The sequence below is a fragment of the Pundamilia nyererei genome, unplaced genomic scaffold, assembly GCF_000239375.1.
Source record: "Pundamilia nyererei isolate P.nyererei 1_Seehausen unplaced genomic scaffold, PunNye1.0 scaffold00517, whole genome shotgun sequence".
Classification (NCBI taxonomy): domain Eukaryota; kingdom Metazoa; phylum Chordata; class Actinopteri; order Cichliformes; family Cichlidae; genus Pundamilia; species Pundamilia nyererei.
In genome coordinates this window covers 86384-111279 of record NW_005187918.1, presented here as the reverse complement: position 1 = coordinate 111279, position 24896 = coordinate 86384, and the positions used below count along the sequence as shown (strand labels likewise).

The following is a 24896-nucleotide window of genomic DNA, read 5'->3' as shown; positions in this document are numbered from 1 at the left end:
ATGCCCGGTATGCCCGATGGCCAGTCCAGCTATGCCTCTGACTACTTCTAAGTTGCACATGTTAACGGTCTCATCATCACTCTGTGCTGCAGCGAACTGGATCTGTGGCACAGAATAGTTGATGGTCATGTTGTTCTCCTGCCTTGCAGCTTTGTTTGAGTCTGAATTGCGGCTTAAACGTGCAAAACTAAGAGAAGCAGATCAATATTTTCTTCTTGTTGTTATTTAATGGTGGTTGGCAACCAGCGAAAGGCGCATTAACCACCTCGAGCAATATTTTCTATCCCCATTGTTGTTTAGAAAGTGAATACCCGACGTGTGCGTCATACGTCACGTTGTACGTCAGGTGAAGGTGTGGTGTCGGCTATCGCACCTGTCGCATTAAAAAGCTTTAAAAACGTAACAATCGCTTTAAAAACACAACCCAACGCACTAAACTGTGATAATGTGTTACATTATCACGTATATCCAGGACATCTCTTCTGAACCAAGACGAAGTGGTGCTACAAAGGAATTATTTCTTTAGGAGAGTGCATTTAATAGCAGTCCGGCCTGCAACAAAATGCACTGCTAAAAATACAGTTTCTGCTTGTCCCAGGATTTATTAATTTTGAGAGTGAAGTTGTAGGACTGATGCTGGTTAGTGGTGTAGGTTTCATGGATGTGACACCTTAACTTGTGTAAAATGACGACCAGAGCATATTATTAGGTTAGTTCACTGTAGTTAGGCAGAGGTGTCTTAAAAAGTACCACCTTATACAAAACAAATGAAGGTCCAGTATAAGAAAGAATAAGAAGAGAAAAAAAGGAACACCCTGCTAAATGAAGTCATTTTTAAACATTACTCTAAATGTAGCCATTAGTTTTTGTTGCTGGCCATACAAAAAATAAGTATACTTCAATTATATTTCCCAAGTATACCTTAACTAGTACGTATACTAATAATGCTTCTTGGGACTATATTGGCCCCCGTTTTAGTACATAACAGTATTCTTGAAATTAACTTTTAGATGTACTTTTTGTTCACCATAATTGTACTAGCATAATGTCATAATGTCTACAAAAGTATAATTAAAATATACTCGACTCTATCACAATACTAACCTTACAGTATTAATAATGTTTCACATTGTTTGAATAAACAAATACATTTATTAATATGTGAGGTTCCATTCAGCTCAAGGAATTAAATTTTAGTGTGGCTGCAACTTACTCCTTAAGTTAAAAAAATGATGCTGTATATTGTAGTTTATATGTTATACTACTTTCACAGTGAATCACATTTTATAGTAATACACTCTGAATGAGGATTTAAGTAATTACTCTTAGATCTACAGTAGAAAACAACAGAAATCCGGATGGTGTAATAGTATAATCTCAGTAACATCACCAATTGTTACATTTGCTGTATTTTACAGCTGTTTCCATGAGTACGGTGAGTTACCATAAAAATAATGTAATCTCATGGAATTTTCCCACAATTACATGCAAATTACAGTACTAAACTGCTAACATCCTTTAGAGTTTTTTTACTGTTGATTTTGCAGTACTAAGCTATGGAAATTACTGCAAAGGCTAACAGTGTGAAATTTAATTTGATTTGTTTTTTAACTGATGGGGGAGTTGGGATTTTGAAGATGCTTGGCCTAACAAAAAATATTGATTAGTAAAATGGCATAATTACCTCTGATTGCATCAGATATTTGAATGCATATTGATACTCTTGAAATGCTTTGCAAATACTTCCTGACTAAGATTCAAAGGAAGACTGTGTTAGATATTATCAACACAAGCAACACTAGCCTTAATCGCAATTGCTATATCTGCTCACAACAAACATTCAACCTGACAGTAAGTGGTGCGTTATAGTAAAGCATGAATGAGTGTACATGTAGCATAAAATAGTTGTTCTTTGGCTAGAACAATTACCATGACATAAAACTGGTGTGATGTTCACAAAGTCAAATTTCTCAGTGTTCTTCAGTGGAGAAACAATATAATAAATAATCTTATTCCAATATAGTATCTGTACCGACATTTCTTTTCTTTTCTTCTTTTTTGCCTGTCCCGTCTGGCAGTAGCAATCAGAATTATTGTCTAAAGCCCAATAAAAATCCCCAACAGATTTGATTTTCCCAAGTAGATCATTAAGGCTTTGCCATACTGGTCCACTTAATTGATCTTTATCATTAATTGACTGATTTATTGATTTATTTAAAAACATATTTTTTTCAAACTTTTAAGTTATTACAATTGGAACAGACAGGACCAGGGGGTAGGCAAGAAAAAGACGTAGATGGAAGTTCAAGAAAAGGAGAGAGAAAGAAAAACAGAGGGGAAGAGAGACAGAGAGAAAAGACACTAAAAATCATAATCTGCTGGAAAAAAGAAAACAAGAAAAATAAGAAAACACAGTAGGGAAACCACAGCAACAACCTATAAATAACAGTGAATAATAAATATTGAATGCTGAGTGGCACACAAGACGAACAATGCTCGATATGCTTAGAGGCAGCAGCCAAGGAAAATAGTGTGTGTCTGTGAACACCCGTGCACACGGGTGAAGCACACATGGAGGAGATCCAGAAACCAGACATCTGGAGGCACGAGAGCCCAAGGATGAAAACTGGAGGGGCAGCCGCACCACCACCCTAGAGAAGAGCTGAGGCGGGTCACCCAGCAGGTACGGTGCAGAAGCCACAGGGGGCTGCGGTGACAGACTCCACCATGTTTCAGGCTCCACTGAAACACGGTGGAGCCTGCAGAGCCCCCGGGGCCAGAGACCCAAGATCCGAGGGTCCCCCACCCCCAGAAGGGGCCCGACTGAGCCACGGGCACCAGGCACCGCCAAGAAGCCGCCGGGAGTGAGCCAGTACACACTCCACCACCCAGACCTGGACACCGAGAACCACTAACGCACCCGACAAGTGGGGACATCAGCCAGGTGGGGGGTGACACACCTGAGGGGGCCTGAGATGTTCCCAGAGAAGTGGAGTTTAAGACCCGACCTGACACAAAGACATAATCAGGCAAACACAGACACAAACATGCCTTCCCACCCTCATACATACATATACAAATAGTCAACAGTCAATAGTCGTCCAATATGGAGAAAAACAGAAATGAACACTGTATACGCACTCACACTCCCCAAACATATTTTATACCCCCCAGGTCCAGGTGGAGACAAGCAGACTAGGGGTAGGTTTTGATTATCGATTTTCTTATTAAAATCAATTCTAGCTTGAATAGCGTAATATTGATTCATTAAAATCCTGAATCAATTTTCAAATATAAATTTATTTTGCCCGAAACGCCAGAATCTCAGGTTAAAACTTCACAAAATTTTGACAAACACCAAACAGTTGAAACAGTAAATGAGAGCAGGTAAACAGATTCCACAAAAATATGTAAACACAAAGCACAGACCAGACGCATCAGAATCAGTGAGATGTTGGCTTTCTCACCTGATGGCACGTACATGGACACGCCATTGGGGCTGAAAGCAGACAGCTTGCAGATTCTGATGTGTTGGGTCCGTGATTTGTGTTTACATCTTTTTTTGGAATCTGTTTACCTGCTCTCATTTACTGTTTCAACTGTTTAGATTCTGATGCTGCAGGTTTCATCACTCTCCAGTCAAATTTGACCAGCACCAAAGAAGTCCAAACTACTCTTCACACTTCGCTTCACATTTCGCTTCACATAAACCTCGTCATGAATTCCCTCTTACTTTTGCTGTTTTGCTTCCACCACGATAAAATGACACTTCATGCACAGCTCTCTCTCTCTTGCTCTCTCTCAGTGTACTTCAAGAACAGTTTCCCATCTAAAAATCTCTGTTTTCTGCATTATTCCTTGCTTATTACCCACCAGTCTACTGTTATGTACAGTGCTGTCAGCCACTGACTTCCGACAAGAAACTCTCTTTTCTACTGTTCAATACTGAAGAAATTTAAACTTTTTATAATTATGCAAAATTGCAAAACACTTAGCTGTGTCTCTAATTAAACCACTGTAACTTGGGTCTGCTTCACTTCAGCAGCATCAGGTAATGTTTATATGATGATTCACGGTTTTCTTCAGTTTTTGTTCTACTGCAGAACGTTTTTGTTCTACTGCAATATTTTTAAGGTGGTTATCTGCCATAAAAAGCTAGGCCAGGAAAATCTCCCTCATGTTTTTCTGTGTTTTATGCTCAGTTACTTTGACACAAAGGCATCTGCTGTGATGCTTACACCTTTGATAAAGTCTCACAAGTGTCAGCTTTGTTTTTATTGATATAAAAATATGGATATGTACTGAAAAATGATCAGGATTATAATGTTTATGACTGTCTGGGGCAAAATTTCCCCAATTCAAATTGTATCAAATCGAATCGTGGATTGAATCGAATCGTGGATCAAATTGAATCGAATCAACTCTAGAAATCAGTGATGATACCCAGCCCTAAAGCAGACTGCCCCCGGTCGGGCAGCAGCAGGGAAGCCCAGCATTCCAGACCCCAATCAGACTGCCAACTCCTCCTGGCCCCCCACCCCAGATGGCGAACAGAGAACAGGAGTGTGAAAACCCCATATCTCACTCCGGCCGCTCGTATGTGGTGTTGCAGCTTTCTGTTCTAAAGTGCATTTAAAACATGGAAGGGGCATGATAATCTCTGCCAGAAAGCAGCTGGTATCAGCACAGCCCCTCCAGAGAACAATGTCTAAATGTATTTACTATGTATTAACTCAGGGCCTTCTTGTGGTGAGGTGACAGTGCTAACCACTGTATATCTGTGTAATCCTATTCAGATACTTTCTATCTATGCTCTGAAACATGTCTGCAACTTATGAGAAATATGGGAAGGTCAAACTGGATATGAGTGCTCCAGGGTCTTCCTCCCTGTGCAGATATTGAGAGAAACTATGATCATTTGCAAAAAGCAAAGATGTGATGCTTTTTAATATTGTTCACTACATCAGGGACAAGAATTTGCTTTTATTGTGGATGGACATCATGCTATGAAAATGGAAAAATGCCCTTGACCTTGAGGATATTTTGGATGTAGATCTATTATGTGATCATTGATTATAAGTTTAATTAAATTCTGACAAATGGTCTAAGAGGAATAGCTGTTCTTGTGAACTGTGAATGGATGAGATGAAAGAGGCCTCGCCATGGTGTGAGTTTACAGGTCCTTTGGCTGCATAAGCTAATAATAAAACCACACTGAACATGCAACTTTATAAACTGTATTTTGTGCCTTTTTCTGTGACCTGCAGAGAGAAAGAACTTTGACAAATCATGTGACAGCATATCTTGTGAGAACCAATAACCTTTTGGTGGTAACAAATTAAAGCTTAGGTATTCATCAGGATGATTGAGAATTATTCTTATGCATAAGCTAGTGGTCCTCAAGATATTTTGCTCTGTTGCCTGTGGTAAATTCTGATGCATCTTCTCTTTATTTGCAGGTTATGAGCATCCTGAGTAACTCCAGTGGTGTGTCCTCACAAACACAGCACGATTTCCCAATCTCACCTCTCCACAGCACTCTGGACTCTACTTCATCCAACAGTATTTCAGCCAGCTGCAGCCAGCGTTCAGCTGAGGCCTCCATTAAGACGGTGGACAGCCTTCCCTCTTCCCAGTCTTACTGTCCCCCCACATACAGCACCACCAGCTACAGCATGGACCCATCTGTGGCTGCTGCCGGCTATCAGTACAGTCAGTACGGCCAGAGTGAGTCCTACTACTTCAGATTAACTAACAAGAATAACTTTTAAATACTTTTCCTGGGTAGAGTTCCTTATGCTTTTCCCTTTGAGCTTAGTGGTCCTATTTTCACAAATTATGCTGGCAAACTACAATTACTAGTTGTCCTTCACTGCCACTGTATGCCATGGAAAAACAAAATAACTTTTGAGCAAACATTTAATAAACTAATTCATTCTGACATTCACTGAACAAAACCTTTACAAAGGGATCAGTATGCATGGAAAAGTTGTCATAACAGCATTAATGCAGAAAATAATAAGCAGCTCCTTTATACTTGTGTTGATAAAAGCTTACTTATTACTGAGTAATTTTCTCAGTCATATAGGTACCTGCCGATATTAATAATGCCGGAATACAGCTTGCTGGCACTTTTTAGACCCATTCTTTCTAATTTTCACACATGCTTCCTTTGTTCAAGAAAGTTCCTGTCACATACCAAGTATTTTTAATGGGTATCAATAAAACTCAATAACAGATATCTATAATAATAATAAAAACTTTCTAAAACATCGGTGCTTACAGATCTGGATTTTAAGCAAACACATCATGAATTTGAAAATGAAACAGCCTTAGCTGTTTTGTAGGCATTCTACAAGTTAAAAACTAAAAACATTTAAAATTATATATATCTTCACTTTATTCACTGTTTAAGGAATGTGTATTTATAAAATCATGATAGGGAGGTAACCAGTTAGGTATACGATTTATATCAGGATTGTTAATTCAGAGGCAGGCTGTTTTTCAGGTAAAGAAGCCACTTGATGAAAGACGAATTTATCAGTTGTTCTAACAAACAGGCCTCTAATACAGGGGATTACACAGCATCCACTCTACGTTAGGAGAGCCAAAGCTAGAATGACTCTTGTGATCAGAGGGACCAACAAAGTGTTTTGTTTTCATTTGAAAAATTTTGTTAGTCAGCCACTCAGACAGAAGTCTCTGTGCCAACGTTCTCTTCAGGTTCATTAGCCGATGTTTCAAATTAGAGAGTTCTTCTGTAAATAACCCATCAGCTGCAGTAACCCCTAACTTGTTAGGAATAAATATGGAACACATAAGAACACATAAGAAGTTCCATTCTATTTTTTCATGACATAGGCCTAGGTGCATGTATTTGTTGTCCCTAGAGAGAGTTTTCAGTGAAAACTGTAGAAAATTTTGTAAATCATTAATGGCTGTAATAGATGCAACTGATCCACTTATTATTTGTGTTGGTTTTCTAGAGTGGGTCCTATGAATTGAAGTAATGATATGTCCTGTGTTAAGTCCTGTTGGAATTTACCTTTTATACTCCTCAGGGACACCCCAAAGAACAACTGACATAACATTTATATATACATTAGAGCAGCGGTCCCCAACACCTGGACTATGGACTGGTACCGGTACCATTTATTTACAAACAGTATTTGCTCCAGGGAGATACAACACAATCTGTTACATTTAGCTCTTAAGGAATAACACCAGTTTTGGAGATTTCAAGGGTGGTGTAGGCCTTGTACAGTCATTTGATGGAATAAAATGATCACAAAACTCAGGAATTTTAGTCGACGTGCCAGAATTTGTATGTGTATTATCTTTGTCTTTATACCAAGCTTCTTATTAAATGCACGCACACACCGATTCCACTTTATTTTCTTTTTCCATTTTTCCCAGTGCTTCTTGCTCACTGGTAAAATACATACTCTGCAGCAACACAGTGCCATCTAGTGGCTGATGCAAACATAGGTCACATGTTACATCTCCCTTCTTTAAAAAAAAGAAGAAGAACAAAACAATAAAGCAACTCAGGCTTTTAAAATTTGTCAGGCAACTGAAATTACGGGAATAAACATCCTGAGCAACATCCATTAATAACATAGCATTCGGCTCAATACTGGCTACATCATTACCATAATAAACAGATGCATTTAGTGACATCATTGGAACAACAAACATGTGAACAGCTGTTTTTTTGTTTTTTTTTAGGGCAGCAATCTGCCTGCACCCTTTACAATATTACAGGTCCAAGACCTGTCTTGGTTTAGTAACACGCCCATATTGAGTCATGTATCCGGGTGTTGTAATGTCTTTATCAGGGGGCTCCACAGGCGGGGGTTGAGAAACCACAGCGCTGTCATTGCTGTTGACTGTTGATTGAATGAACTCCTCACCTCCTACGCTGTTTCTGCCTTCGAGGAGGTGATAAACTTGTCCTGTATCTGTGGTTATGTTGTAGCTTCTGGACGTGTCTGCACAACTCGTGACCACAGCTGGTTCCAGGAACCATCTTGTTGATGGAACCGGACCGGTGTGCCAGGATATAGTTGAGGCAGAGGTTGGGCTGCTCTGTTGAAATAAGTCTGCTGGCGCTGTTGGCAGACTTCTCTCCTCTCACGCACGGTTTGCTGGCAAACTACTTGTAGTTCCAACTGTTTTGGTGTTGCAGGGAGGATGGAGCGGAGTCTCTGGTTCATGAGTAGCCGTGCAGGCGACTTTAAGTTGTCCACGGGGGTGTTCTGGTATTCTAATAGGCTCAAGTAGGGATCCTTATGTTCAGCTTTGGCCTTGTCCAGTAGTTTTTTTGCTGTCTGGACAGTCTTTTCGGCTAGGCCGTTGCTCTGTGGGTAATGGGGGCTAATAGTGGTGTGGGTGAAACTCCATGACTTTGCGAACTGTTGGAACTTACTTGAAGCATAGCACGGGCTGTTGTCACTAATCACTGACTTTGGAATACCATACCCTGGCCATGGCTGACTTTAGTTTGTGGATCACTGCTTCTGCAGTGCAGCTGTGCAGTCTTTCCAACTCGAAGAATCTACTATAGTAATCTACAATGATGATGTAGTCTTCCGAGTTCCAAGTAAACAGATCGGTTGCTATAACCTGCCACGGTCTTTCTGGTATTGCATGTGACAGCAGGGGTTCCTTGGGGGTTAGCAGTTTGTCTCTCTGCTTTCCCATGCCTGGCCAAAACAGAAGGTCTCTAGCTCTGTTTTTACTCTTTTCTATGCCCATATGGCTGGAATGAATCCGATCTATCATGTCCTTTCTGAGCCTTTTTGGGATGATCATTTTCTCTCCTTTAAACATGATCCCATCTATCAGTGAGATCTCATCCCTGTGGTTCCAAAACTCCTGGATGTCAGGCGGACATTGAGACCTTTTATCCGGCCATCCATTCAATGTGGTCCTTCTCAGAGTGTTGAGCTGAGGGTCCTGGCCTGTTTCGTTTCTTATCTCTGAGAGTCTCTGATCACTGACAGGCATGTTGCTGTGGACTGTGTAACTCTGCTCATCCATTCCGTCACATAGTGATTTATCGTGGAACTATGGATTTCCGGGAGAGCGTGTCGGCTACCGGGATCTTTCCCTGGCTTGTGGATGATGCTGATGTTGTACTTTTGCAGCTGTAGTATCATCCTCTGTAGCCATGGTGGTGTTGATGCTAGTGTTTTTTTTGAGTATGGACTCTAGTGGCTTGTGGTCCGATTCAATGGACACATGTCGACCGTACATGTACTCGTGGAACCGCTTGCGGCCAAAGAGAACAGCATACAGCTCCTTTTCTATTTGGGCATTGTGAAATGCACTATACACAGGTACACACAGGTCTTTATCACCAGGTTCCACATTTATTTACAATTTTCCCAGGTTATGACTGAACACAGTCTGACAGCTGTCGGTCCCAGCTGAGTTCCCTCTGTCTCCGCTCCTCTCCGTCTCACTATAAAAAGGGAAGGAAACCATTATCAGTCCAAATCGCCATCAGCTGTTCTCACCGGCATCTCCAGCACCGCCCCGTTGAGCCCACTGCACCACTCCTCCCCTGCAGCCGCACCCGGGACCACACCTCCGCCACAGGCATAGTTCTGCTCGGTGCTGTTAAGAGACTTGGATGCGTAGGCGACTGGCTTGCCGTCCTACAAGCATCACAGCACCGAGGATGCGTCGACCTGGAGTCATAGCGCTTTCTTGGGGTTGAAGAAGGAGAGAACTGGGCCTGGTTCTCTAGTGATCAGCTCCTTCATTTGTTGAAAGGATCTGTCATGGTTCTTGTCCTATACAAACTCACTGTCCTGCTTTAACAGCTGGCGGAGCGGTGCGTTTAACTCTGACAGGTGTGGGGCAAATTTTGCTAAATAATTAACCATCTCCAGCACTGTTTCCAGTTATGCCCTGTTCTGTGGGGGCGCCATGTCTTGGTCTGCTTTTACTTTTTTTAGATCTGGTTTTAGTCCTTCATGTGGCAATGGGTGACCGAAATAACTGACCTCTTTGACGCAGATGATGCACTTGTCCGTGTTTCAGTTTTACACCACTCTCTCTCACGCGCTGCAGCATGGCCCTCAGGTTGTCGTCATGCTCCTGTTTGGTTCCTCCAAAGACCAACACGTTGTCCACTATGGCTGCCACGCCCCTCAGGCCCTGGTAGGTCTCATCCACGCACTGCTGGAACTCATCCTGGGCTGAGATTATGCCGAATGGCAGCCTAAGGAAGTGGTACCTGCCAAACACAGTATTAAATGTGGTTAACTGAGATGATTTGTGGCTTAGCTTAATGGCCCAGTAGCCTGATCTGGCGTCCAAAACACTAAAATACTTGGCCCCAGCAAGTTTTGTGGTGACATACTCCAAGGTGGGTAGAGGGTAATGGGGTCTTTGTATAGCCTTGTTGAGGGGTCTGGGGTCCAGACATACTCTGAGTCTGCCTGTCTTGGGTTTTTCCACGACAACAAGTGCATTCACCCAGTCCGTAGGACCTGTGACCTTGCATATTATTTGATTCATTTCCATGCTGTCGAGCTTGTCTTTGAGTCGGGCTCGCAGAGCGATGGGAATCCAACGAGGTGGGTTGACTGTGGGTGCGACGTCTGGGTTTACATGGAAACTGCATTCACCAGGAAATTCTCCTATCCCTTTAAATATGTCAGCATACTTGTCTAGTATTGCCTGCGAACTGTTAGCTGTCTTGTCTCTTTCCTCCGTCACTGCCATCACGATCCTGACCAGGTTTAGGTCACGGCAAGCTTTCATTGCTAATACAGGTGGGGCGCTTGTGTTAACAACATGGAATTCGAACGTGCGGGTTTTGTCTTTGCATTTTAGCTGACATTTCCCTACCACGCTGAGTGTCCCCCGTAATCTGTGAGCTTGTGTGAGACAGGCTTCAGTGCCACTGCCTGTGGGGGGAAACCAAGTTGCATGTCTGCATATGCTTGCTCATCATTTCTTCCTTCATTTTCTATGGTGATGCTATCAATGTAGAAACAGTCTTGCTCCTCATCTGTGTCCTCATTTGTCACTTATATGTTCGCTCTCACAGTGTGTACTGATTTGGGGTGGGTATTTGTCTGCAAAGGGAGTTTTGACCTGCATGTTCTTGCGAAATGGTTCATTTTCTTGCATTTTGCACATTGTTTTCCTTTTGCTGGGAAGATGTCTTTATTACTGTGTTGTCCGGCACAATAACTGCACGTTTTTAGTGTGTCATTAGCGTGTTCTTTTGATTTCCTTGTCTGTGCGGTTTCCTGCCAATGGCGTGCACAGTTTCCTGGCCCCTGGAGTGGCCCATAGATTTTAGCTGTTGCTTTGCTAGCTTGTGTGATAATGCTATATCTATAGCTTTCTCTAGCGTGAGCTCTGTGCCTTGGCTGAGTAGCTTTTCTCAGACGTGTGGCGAGTTAGTGGCAAATACGATGCAATCCCTGACCATTTCATCTGTATTTGGGTACCCACAGTCTTTAGCAAGCAGTTTCAGTTCTGTAATAAACTATTCAAATGCCTCATTTTCACCCTGCATCTTTTCATGGAACTTATATCTGGCGTAGATTAGGTTAGCTTTCGGTGTGATGTAATCACGGGCGACCGTGGCTCAGGGGGGTTGGGAAGCATATCTGTAACCAGAAGGTCGCCAGTTTGATCCCCGGGCTCTCTGTCCTGGTCGTTGTGTCCTTGGGCAAGACACTTTACCCTACCACCAACTGGTGTTGGCCAGAGGGGCCGATGGCGTGATATATTATTATTATTATTATTATTAATCAGTGTACTTATCGTAGTACGTTTGAAGCTTTTGGGAGTTGTCTGCGGTAAGGGTCCATGTGTTGTAGACATCCCCTTTCTCTTTTTTTTTTTTTTTTTTTGGGTTCTTCAGTCGTCAGAATGGTTGTCTGAAGACCAACAAGGATACCCAATGGATTTACTTTGCCAAATGGATCATCACGGCCTTGCCGTATTTGTCCATTTGATCAACCTTTGTTGTTATTATTTATTTTATTTTATTTTCAGTTGTTACAGACGGGACAGACATGACTGAGGGTGTCACGGGTTACTTAGAGGATCCACTCGCAGGACTCCTGGGTAGCGTTCAAACAGAGATTGTTTATTACAGATTTTCACCAAGTGTATGTACAGACAGTGCGAGGTTAGTGCTATTTACAAGATGTGAGGGGCAGGGGTCCAGGGCTCCAGGGAAAACGGGGAAATCACACACGCGCTCAGAACAGCCTCTCTCTACTCCGCTAGCGACCTGTCACTCCTTCCACACTCCACACGGGGAAACACGGGGACGGGTCAGGGGAATCTAGGAACAAGACTGACAAGAGCCTTCACAACAATCCAGCGTTGAACAGCTGATCTCCTCCTTCTAATATACCAGCTGGTCTGATGAGGCCCAGGTGTGCACGATCCGGGAAGGCGTGGACTGAGGGCGTGAACCCGCCATGAGTTCCGCCCCGGCAAAACAGGGGAGAGGGAGAGAGAGAGGAAAAAGAGAAGAGAAGGGGGGCTAGGAGTGGAGAGATGCTGATCAGCGCCTTGCCGATCCCGCAGGTCGTGACAGAGGGATAGGGAAGGGAGAAAGAAAGATGAAAGAAAAGAAAAACAGAAGGGAAGAGGGACAGTGAGAAAGGGCACTTAAAAAGAGAAAGAAGAGAAAAAAAATCTCCTGGATCACCTGTTGAGAGAAAAAGAAGAGAAAACAAGCACAAAAAAAAAGAGAGCAACATACTAAACACAACACCATCACGTTAATCTAGCTAAGTTTGTTTGCACATTTGCACGTGCACTTTGTTGTCTGCTGTCTGATAACAAAAAAAAAGTCTTCCTTAGATAGTTAGATAGTTTTTTCTTTGTTAATTTATGTTGTAATTTATGTTAGGTCAGTCTGTCTTGTCTCCGCTAGCCAGCTAACTAGGCCTCTTAGTTAGCTAGTTTAGTGTTTTCTGTTAATTTATGTTGTAAATTTATGTTGCATGTAGCACCTTGGTTCCTGGAGGAACGTTGTTTCGCCTCACTGTGTACTGTTAAACTGTATATGGTTGAAGTGACAATAAAGCCAACTTGACTTGACTTGACTTGACTAAGTGTAAACAGCAGTAAATACTAAATATTGAATGTTGTTGTGTAGCAAGCAGGACCGACAGCGCACAATGTGCTTGGAAATAGCAGCCACTAAAGGTGTAGTTTATGTCTATGAACAGTGAACACCCGTGTGCACACCTGTGTGGATCACTGCGCTTGTATTCAAAAGGTTTCCCCATATAATGGTCTGCTAGAGGATGTAGAGAGCCATAGCCCTGTCTCCCAGGGCATGAAGCAGGCATGGAGGAGATCCAGGCTGCAGACATCCAGAGGCCCCATAGTGCGAGAACCCAAGGAGGACCACCGGAGGGGCATCAGTGCCACCCTCCTGGGAAGAGCTGAGTAGAGCCCCAGATGAGGGGTCACCCAGTAGCCACGGAGCAGAAGCCAGAGGGGGCTGCAGTGGCGTGCCCGCCGGCTCTGCCGGCAGCCAACTGTGCCAGAGTGAACCGAGCCGCAGGCTTAGAGGCCGGAGGCCCGAGGGCCCCCTTTGCCCTGGAGGAGGCCTGACCGGGCAACAGGCACCAGGCCCCGCCAAGTAGTCACCGGGAGTGAGCTGGTACATAGCTGAGCGCCCAGCCCCGGACACTAAGAACCACCAACGCACCGACCCCTGAGGGCATCAGTTACCGGCAGGGAGTGTGGTGAGGGGAGATAGGCCTTTGGAGGGCCTGGGAGTTCCCAGAGAGGTGGAGTGTAAGACCCGACCTGACATATAAACACAGACAAACAGGCACACACAGACACAAACATGCATTACCACCCTCATGCACACATATACAAATACTCAGCACTCACCCAACGTAGTGATACACATACATGGACACTGTACACACAATCACACTCCTCAAACAAACTCTATACCCCAGGTCCAGGTACCCTCGCCCCTGGAGGGGGAAACGGCACCTAGACCCAGGAGATGTTACCCTTTTCCCCGGGGTGAAGGCAAGCAGACCGCCCCAGGCTCCGCAGCAGCAGATCCCAATCGGACGACCAACACCTCCTCCCTGCCCTCCCCCGCCCCGATGGCCACCAGAGAACAGAGGTGTGTGAAGACCCCAAACCTCCCTCCTCTCGCTCATGTGTAGTGTTGCTGCGTGCTGTTCTAAGGTGCATTTAAAACGTGGGAGAGCATGGTGTTGCTGCCAGAGAGCAGCAGGTGTTAGCACGGCCCCTCCCGAGAACCCTCAATGTCTACATGAATTTAAAATTGAGAGGTGGGCACCAGTGCCCGAGGTGGGGTTGAATACACAGACTGTCCACTGGACGCCGTTAATGTGCCCACCCTCAAGGCCCTATATGTATGTGTTATGAGAGTGTGAGTAATGTGGATGTCTAAGTTGTGGAATAAAATTGAGGCACAGGTGGCCAGAAGGGGACAGAGGGAGGGATGCCTCCCCTGTTCCCTGGTGACACACCCGCACCCCAAGGCCCTACTTGTGTGGGTGTGTTGGAGCGGGAAGTGGGAGGCAGCCGGGGATGGGGAGGAAAAGAAGGGATGAGCAAGATGACCCTCCCTGGGGCCAGTTCCCCCGCTGACCCCAGTAGGAACCCCCATCCTTCGGCACCCACCAAGGCAAGGGAGCCCAGGCCCATCCAGATCGGGGGCCTACGGCAGCAGGACCCCCCAGCCCCACAGGACCCGGGGCAGCCCACCCGACCCCACCGCAGAGGAAACTGTACCCACCCCAACATTCAATCATCTCCCAGACTGCACAAGACAGTAGACACCCAGGTTAAGTTTATTCTCCACCTCTCCTATGACTCTCCCCCACCTGCAGAGTGGACTCCTGCAAGGATGGAACAAACTCCCTGTCAGTTGAAGAGCCCCCTATTTGGGCCGATGCGCCAGAGGCCCCCTGCACCAGGGCTGAGCCTCCGTGCACCCACCCGCCACAACCTCGGCGACACACCAACAAGGACCTAAGCCCCCAAGGCCCAGCCAGAGCCCTAGCACAGAGGCAAAGCACCCCCGAACCCCAAGCCCCCACGCATGGGCATCCACTCAGGGGCAGCCAGGCTACCAGGCCAGTAACCTACGTCCGCCAGCACAGACCCTCCCCCAGCCCTGCTGCACGCAGCCACAAGGAGAACACCCTCTAAGAGCAACTAACCAGGTTATGACCACAACCCCTGGGTTAAGCCCTCCAGGGATAACGTCCCTAGGGATTCTCCAGACGCCCTAAGCCTGTCCCTACCTCCACATCAACCACAATGGCGAAGGCGGGACCAAACCACGACCCCCCACCCCTGCTAGGTGATGGAGCCAATCAAAGGAGCCCAGAGGGATTGATCTAATGTGGTGGCAGAGGTTGTCTCAAGACAAATGTGATCTATTAGATGGTTTCTATATTGGCTAAAATTAAGATTATTTTTATTTTTCCAGGTCATAAGGACCGTTTTCTTGGCTATGCATAGGGCAGTAAAAACCATGTGGACTGTATTTCGTTTCTGTAGTGACATCATCCAATTTGCCCAACAATCACACTAAAGGGGAGCATGGAATTTTACATTTCAGACACTTTGATAAGTCTTCACATATCCCGCACCAAAACTTCTGCACTGGTGGACAGAACCAAAGAGCGTGGATGTAATTGTCTGGTGTATTGCTTTGACAGTGTGAGCAGTTGTTGGAAGATGTAAAGCCCATCTGGAACATCTGATGACCTGTATAGTGCACTCTATGTAGTATTTTGTATTGTATTAATTGCCACCCGTCGTTTCTCACCGACCCATAGAAGAAGGTAGCTGCATTTGTCTGCCTCCTCCTTCCCTGAAAGAGGACCAGTGAACATTAACTCGGCGTGCTGCTTGAAGCGCCGCCATGCCTCGGGCAGGTTGCTAGAGTCCCAATCCATGCACGGTGTGGGAACGCCATAAGCCTCCATGTCTGCGCTGTCCGACGGTGAGGGATTGCTTAGAAAACCGCTACTCTGACACCATGTATTATCTTTGTCTTTATACCAAGCTTCTTATTAAATGCATGCACACACCAATCTCTGCTCCGATCCCACTTCATTTTCTTTTTCCATTTTTCCCGGTGCTTCTTGCTCGCCGGTAAAATACATACTCTGCAGTAACACAGTGCCATCTAGTGGCTAATGCAAACATAGGTCACATGTTACAGTATGGACAGTATCACAAAGCATCTTACAGCTGTAATCAGCATCAGGAAAATAAGGGTCTGATACAAAGGTTTCTGAGGTAATTTGTTTGGTTGTGAAATTGGTATGCCGTTCTCATACGTTATGTTTGACATAAGACTAGGTAAAGGTTTAAAACTTTACTGGAAGGAATGCCTTAATTATTAATGCCAGCTTTTCCTGTGTTTGTGATGTCGTGGGAATGTCTGTCGTGTAAAAAATTATGAGAAAAGTCACATCCAGTGCCACCAGAACTGAAAAACACGAGGAACATTTCAGGTCACATCTGACTTGTTTAATCAGGTGCTGTCTGTGTTCCATTGATGAGCCCTTGTTAGAGGATTGTGTTTTTTCATCTCTCTCTCTCTCTTTGTTCCAACATAGGTTAAAGCGGTAGAGCATGTCTTGCTCAACATCAATGTAGTACTCTTTTTAACCACTTTGGGGTTCTGAAATTCTCTTGCAATGACTAGCATGAAACCAAGTGACTTGATCTTTAACGTTAGCTGCTGTCTGGGATGTTAGTAGTAACTGAAATAGTCCCTTACACTGTCTTGATGCATGCTCAATCATCCAGGTAAGAAGATCCCCAAAAGTTGATTCTGATCATCTGGATGTAAGGTTTTCAGTGGAAGAAACATTTCGTCACTCATCCAAGTGACTTCTGCAGTCTCAGCTGACTGCAGGTTTCCCCAACCTTATAAATAGCACATTTGCATAATGACTGACACTAGCACCACTGACTAACAATGGGCCATGAGGTCAGTTTCATGGTCATTAATATGCATATTGTCATGACCATTGATCAGTGACCATTGATCAGTGACCACTGATCAGTGACCACTGATCAGTGACCACCAATCAATGGCCATAAGTACCATTCACAGAGAGTTGGGGAATGGCTGCAATCACACCGATGTTGGACTCTGTAGTTTGTTTAGCTGTATGTCCTCCTTAAATTGCTGGCTACCTGAGTGGTCTTCAAAAAATGATGTGGGCTTTATAGGTACTTGGAAAACTTCCTGGAGGAAACTGGTCTTGTTAGGAGAGACGGCATCCATCCCACTTTGGATGGAGCAGCTCTCATTTATAGAAATCTGGCCAAATTTATTAAACCAAAACATGAGTATCCAGAGTTGGGACCAGGAAGCAGAGTTGTAGTCTTACATGTCTCTCTGCAGCTTCTCTTCTCCTGTTATCCCACCAAAACCTCATCCCTTAGAGACTGTGTCAGCTCCCAAACAGATAAAAATCAAATTCAAAACCAGCAAAAAATGACTTAAACATAAAAAAAAATCATTAAAAAAGAACAATACAGTATCCACATCTGCACCAAAGAGTAAAACAGTGAAATGTGGATTATTAAACATTAGGTCTCTCTCTACCAAGTCTCTGTTGGTACATGACTTAATAATTGATCAATAAATCGATTTACTTTGCCTTATAGAAACCTGGTTACAGCAGGATGATTATATTAGCTTAAATGTATTAATACCCCCGAGGCATTCTAACTATCAGAATCCTCAAGGCACAGGCAGAGGGGTTGGCTTGGCAGCAATTTTTCACACCAACCTATTAATCAACCAAATACCCAGACAGACTTTTAATTCATTTGAAAGCCTGATGCTTAGCCTTGTCCACCCCAGCTGCAAAACTCAGAAACCAGTTATTTGTAATAATCTATCATCCACCTGGGCCTTACACAGAGTTTCTGTCAGATTTCTCAGACTTTTTATCTGATTTAGTGCTTAACTAAGATAAAATAATTATTGTGGGTGATTTTAACATCCATGAAGATGCTAAAGATGACAGCCTCAACATGGCATTTAATCTGTTACTAGACTCAATTGGCTTCTGTCAAAATGTAAAAGAACCCACCCACCACTTTAATCACACTCTAGATCTTGTTTTAACATATGGCATAGAAACTGAACATTTAACAGTGTTTCCTAGAGTATTTAAAAGTAGAATGGGGGGCAGAGCCTTCAGTTTTCAGGCCCCTCCCCTGTGGAACCATCTTCCAGTTTGGATTCAGGAGACAGACATTATCTTTACTTTTAAGATTACACTTAAAATTTTCCTTTTTGCTCAAGCATATAGTTAGGGCTGGATCAGGTGACCCTGAATACTCCCTTAGTTATGCTGCAATAGGTGTGCAATAGGCTGCTGGGGGATTCCCATGATGCATTCAGTAATTATTCTTTAGTCACCTTTCTCACTCACTTTGTGTTAATAGACCTCTCTGCATTGAATCTTTTTTGTTATTAATATATGGCTCACTTCCACAGCATTTCTTTTATCCTGTCTTACTTCTCTCACCCCAACCGGTCACAGCAGATGGCTGCCTCTCCCTGAGCCTGGTTCTGCTGGAGGTTTCTTCCTGTTAAAAGGGAGTTTTTCCTTCCCACTGTTGCCAAAGTGCTTGCTCATAGGGGATCATATTATTGTTGTTTTTTTCTCTGTATGTATTATTGTAGGGTCTGCCTTACAATATAAAGCACCCTGAGGAGACTGTTGTTGTCATTTGGTGCTATATAATTACAGTTGAATTGAACTGAATGTTTTGGGTCACTAGCATGCTGCAAGAACCCATCTTCAGTGTTCTCACTGAGGAAAGGAGGTGCTCATCCAGGTGCTCATCAGGTTTACACCTTTGCCATAATTGTGATGCGGAGCTTACTACTACTACAATTATGGCATTGTGTCATGGTCCTGGGTCTATTACCCAGCTATTTTGAAGTTCAGTTTAAATAATTACTCATTGTACCTAGTTCTCAGTTGCTTTAGTTTAGTTCTTCCTTCAGTTCTCTTATCCCACAGACATGAATAATATGTAGTACTGGTTTCTTGCATTTGTACAATTTCTCTAAAATTGAAACATCCTTTTTCACAGAGATGCTGAAAAATTGGTTTACTTATGTTTTACATTTTTTAACTGAAAGATTTAAAATGGGGTTTTTTTGTCCTGGGTTTTTAGATGTTTCCCTTCAAATTTCTATCAGTTAAAAGAAGATTTTCTATGGTCATTGTCTAACATGACATTTAGGGTATGGACATGACCATCCACCCCATTCTTCCTTTTTACAGACAGATTTAATAGCTTGCTTCTGGCATTTACAGTTCTGTGAAAAAGTGTTTGCCCCCTTCCAGTTATGTTTTTTGTATGTTTGTCATGCTTAAATGTTTCAGATCATCAAACAAATTAAAAAGTTAGTCAAAGATAACACAAATGAAAATAAATGTAGGCTTTTACTATTAGGGGGAAAAAACGTTATTGCCAATGCTTGGTTACAGTTTTTTTGCTGTAATAATTAACACCTTCATTTAGGAACTGCATTTTGTGTGTGTGTGTGTGTGTGTGTGTGTGTGTGTGTGTGTGTGTGTGCGCGCGCGCGTGCGGGGGTGGGGTGTGTGGGGGGGTGAATCTATGCTAATATTTACAGTTTTTTAATGATTTGAAACATTAGATTGTGACAAACATGGAAAAATAAGGACTGAGGAGGGGGCATATACTTTTTCACACCACAACTTACTCTTCTGTTTCAGGAAGCTCCTGACAGATTAAAGTGCATAATGTCAAAAAAGCTGACATGACTGCCCGTGCGAATTTCTGTTTGTTCCTATGTGTTATCAGGCTTTATCTCAGAGGCAGAAAACTCTCAGTGTGACTGCTTAACAGGGATTTAAGGTATAAACCTACCTGACAGGAAAAAAACAGCTCCCTTTGCAGGGCCTTCTAAGCCCCTGTGAAACACACACACACAAATACATGCATTTGCTCCCCCGCATGCTGTCTAGGTGACTGGCATTTTGGCAGACAGACCTGCCCACCCAAAGGTGCTCTTCTTTCTCTCTCATTCATCATCACAGTAGTGACAGTTTCCTTTCTATGCCCACAAGCTACTTAACTGACATGCCTTACTTATCTTCTCCCCATAACTAAAACACACATATACAACCCACACACAACATGTCACATAACATCTATCATAAAAGAGAACCTATCACCAGCTGAACCAGGGAGGGGCAACATTTACCAGTCTGAGAGAAAATATGCTAAGCATTAATGTCAGCTTTCTAAAAACTACATTTATTCTAGTGACTGCTTGCCTCTCTGTGTTTGGGTATATAAACCAAATTGTTGACTTCTTTGTGTCTGTCTGTCAAATGTAGTGTCTTCTTATTAATCTGTATGATTGGATATATAATAATCTGTTCTGTGACAATAGATGTTAAAGAATTAGTGTGGTGACATTTTATATCCTGTTTTTCTGTCATAGTGACTGTGTCCTCATGACAAGTAATAAGGACACCATCTTATTTTGAGAGCTTCACTGTTGCACTGATGTTCTTTTATTACAATGAACATTAATTATTGACTTTCTAACTCACTGCTGGCACTCTTTTGGTGTTGTGTGTGTTGGTAGTGGTTGGTGGCCCACGATCATGGTCTGCTGCTGCTAACTGATCATTTTGCTCAATAGATAATAGATAACTCTTTATTGTCATTGCACAGTCATACATAGTACAATAGTACAATGAAATTGGAAAACTGTCCTACGTCGGCACTACATGTAACACAACACGATACGACACATCACAACGCAACACAAACAACACAACACAGTATAATAACTTAGTAATAAAAAATTAGAATAATGTGCAATAATTTGTATTGCACACTGTTATTATTGCACATTAATTATTATTGCAACTTGTTACAGATATAAATATTATTATTATTACTGTTTTTACCGTTGTTAACCCCCCACAAAAGTCCAGGTAGGTAGCCAGTCAGATCAGCTATTTGCATTGATCAGGGCTATTGCCTGTTGTAAAAGCTGTCCTTGAGTCTATTTGTTCAGGACCTCAGCAGCCTGAACCTCCTGCCAGATGGCAGCAGCTTAAACACCCCGTGTCCTGGGTGTGTACCGTCCCATAGGATGCTGCGTGCCCTCTTGAGACAGCGAGTGCTGTACAGGTCCTTCAGGGAGGGAAGAGGATGTCTAATGATTTTTTGGGCCATATTGATGACCCCTGGAGTGCCTTTCTCTGTGCTGTGGTGCAGCTGGAGAATATGTCAGCACACTTTCAATAGAGCAGCGGTAGAAGACGGTCAGCAGCTCCTTCTTCAGGTCTGTTTTTCTGAGGATTCTCAGAAAGTGGAGAAGCTGTTGGGTCTTCTTTAAAACCGCATAGGTGTTACAGCTCCATTGGAGGTCTGTGTCTATGTGCACACCCAGAAACTTGAAACTGGAGACCCTTTCCACACACTCCCCGTTGATGCTGACAGGCTGCAGCTCAGACTTCCTCCTTCTGAAATCAACTACCAGTTCTTTTGCCTTGTTGGTATTGAGGTCCAGGTTGTTATCTACACACCAATCTGACAGCATCTGAACTTCAGCTCTGTACGCCGTCTCATGTCCCCCAGAGATGAGCCCCACCACGGTGGTATCATCTGCAAACTTGATGACTGCGTTGTCTGGGTGGGAACTAACACAGTCATGTGTGTACAGAGTGTACATTATAATCTTCATAGAAACCTATTGCATATTACAAAATATACATGAAAGCATATATTAAAGCATACATTAAAGCATATATTCTCCTTAAATAGCTAAAAATTATAGGTATAGTGTTTTTTTTTTTAAATCAGGTTTGCTAGCTTAACTACTTGCAGTATTAGTAAGGGCTTCCAGCTGTTTGAACAATACTCTCCTTCTCTGTTTGCCAAATATTTAGTTATCACATCACATCAGAATCTGTGAGCTGTTGTGCCGTCGGAGCTGAAAACCAACAGCTCACAGATTCTGATCCTTCAGGTCCACGCTCTGTGTTTTTGTCTTTATGCGGAATCTGTTTACCTGCTCTCATTTGCTTGTTTGTTGCTCATTTGCTCATTTGTTTTAGCTGTTTGGCGGTTGTTGAAATAGTTTTGTGATTCTGGTGTTTCTGGCAAAATGCATTTACAGTGGGGCAAAAAAGTATTTAGTCAGCCACCGATTGTGCAAGTTCCCCCACTTAAAATGATGACAGAGGTCAGTAATTTGCACCAGAGGTACACTTCAACTGTGAGAGACAGAATGTGAAAGAAAAATCCATGAATCCACATGGTAGGATTTGTAAAGAATTTATTCGTAAATTAGGGTGGAAAATAAGTATTTGGTCACCTCAAACATGGAAAATCTCTGGCTCTCACAGACCTGTAACGTCCTCTGTAAGACGCTTTTCTGTCCCCCACTCGTTACCTGTATGAATGGCACCTGTTTGAACTCATCATCTGTATAAAAGACACCTGTCCACAGCCTCAAACAGTCAGACTCCAAACTCTGCCATGGCCAAGACCAAAGAGCTTTCGAAGGACACCAGGAAAAGTATTGTAGACCTGCACCAGACTGGGAAGAGTGAATCTACAATAGGCAAGCAGCTTGGTGTGAAAAAATCAACTGTGGGAGCAATCATCAGAAAATGGAAGACATACAAGACCACTGATAATCTCCCTCGATCTGGGGCTCCACCCAAGATCTCATCCCGTGGGGTCAAAATGATCATGAGAACGGTGAGCAAAGATCCCAGATCCACACGGGGGGACCTGGTGAATGACCTGCAGAGAGCTGGGACCAAAGTAACAAAGGTCACCATCAGTAACACACTACAACGGCAGGGAATCAAATCCCGCAGTGCCAGACGTGTTCCGCTGCTGAAGCCAGTGCATGTCCAGGCCCGTCTGAAGTTTGCCAGAGAGCACATGGATGATACAGCAGAGGATTGGGAGAATGTCATGTGGTCAGATGAAACCAAAGTAGAACTTTTTGGTATAAACTCAACTCGTCGTGTTTGGAGGAAGAAGAATACTGAGTTGCATCCCAAGAACACCATACCTACTGTGAAGCATGGGGGTGGAAACATCATGCTATGGGGCTGTTTTTCTGCCAAGGGGACAGGACGACTGATCCGTGTTAAGGACAGAATGAATGGGGCCATGTATCGTGAGATTTTGAGCCAAAGCCTCCTTCCATCAGTGAGAACTTTGAAGATGAAACGAGGCTGGGTCTTCCAACATGACAATGATCCAAAACACAGCGCCCGGGCAACAAAGGAGTGGCTCCGTTAGAAGCATTTGAAAGTCCTGGAGTGGCCTAGCCAGTCTCCAGACCTCAACCCCATAGAAAATCTGTGGCGGGAGTTGAAAGTCCGTGTTGCTCGGCGACAGCCCCAAAACATCACTGCTCTCGAGAAGATCTGCATGGAGGAATGGGCCAAAATACCAGCTACTGTGTGTGCAAACCTGGTAAAGACCTATAGTAAAGGTTTGACCTCTGTTATTGCCAACAAAGGTTATGTTACAAAGTATTGAGTTGTATTTTTGTTGTTGACCAAATACTTATTTTCCACCCTGATTTACGAATAAATTCTTTACAAATCCTACCATGTGGATTCATGGATTTTTTTTTCACATTCTGTCTCTCACAGTTGAAGTGTACCTCTGGTGCAAATTACTGACCTCTGTCATCATTTTAGGTGGGGGAACTTGCATAATCGGTGGCTGACTAAATACTTTTTTGCCCCACTGTATATTTAGAAGCCAATAACCCCAGGTTTCTTTTCAGCACTCCAGCTAGAGCTCTGTTGAGCATTGCATTCCTCTAGCACCCATCAGAACTAACTTCATTAACTTAGTTCATGAAGTCAGTACACTTGTCCGGTAGTCGGATGGGACCAGTCCCTTCTGGGGCTTCTTGGGGACTGTCCAGCCTTTGGTTAGCCATTTCGTGGTGTCTCTCATTGATAAGCAGCTGGTTCATTTGTACTGCCAGATGCTCATGGAATGCAGTCAGCTTCTTCAGCAGTAGAAGTGAACAATGTTGGGGCCTGGTGCTGTCCAACTTGTCATACTGGAGACCCTTTCTTCTGCCACTGTGATGGTTACTGGAACCTGTTCAGGGAGGTCACTGTGGTCTGCTCTTAGATCCAGTTGCCACTGAACATTGCCGTTGTGGGTTATAGTTGGTAAACCTCCCTCCGTGCTGCCTTGACCTTAGCCTCTAGTTTCTTTCTCCATGGAGGGTACTGCTCCTTGTGGCTATTGAACTTGTAGCCAAGCACACTGATCATTGTTGCTTTGGTGTAGATCAGCTGATTAGTCACGGTAATGGTCATGGTAGATATCACCCGTAGTGCTGCATTCACATTATCTAGTAGATCTTCTGAGGGTACTTCACGTAGTCTTGGTAACTGGCTATGGAGGATCCAAGTTTCAAGCTTCGCCACAATCCTATCTTCCAGGTCAGTTGTTCTCGCACTTAGTGATCCTTCTTCCATTGCTCACCCCCCCCCGTTCTCCAGCCGTGAGAACAGTTCCTTCTTCCGAATGTTGGAACACTGGACAAAGTGCTTGCTCATAGGCAGTGCTGGGAAGGTTACTTTTAAAATGTATTCCACTACAGATTGCAGAATACATGCCCCAAAATGTATTTTGTAACGTATTCAGTTTATTCTGAATACTTTGGATTACTTAATATATTATCATCAGTGTTGGGACTAACGCGTTATTAAGTAACACGTTACAGTGGTAACGAGCACGGTAACTAGTTATTATGCCAAAACCAGGAACGCGTTACTCGTTACTGGGATTTAGATAGGCTCGTTATT

The 24896-nt window shown here is 43.6% G+C and overlaps 1 protein-coding gene across 1 annotated transcript in view; it reads left to right on the top strand.

Moving 5' to 3' along the window:
- Positions 1–24896, top strand: part of LOC102203428 (paired box protein Pax-7-like) — a 123777-nt gene that overhangs the window by 69491 nt on the left and 29390 nt on the right. The window contains exon 8 of the mRNA XM_013907773.1: positions 5460–5727. Within this exon, the coding sequence (XP_013763227.1) occupies positions 5460–5727 (268 nt within the window). The remainder of the gene's footprint in view (positions 1–5459; positions 5728–24896) is intronic.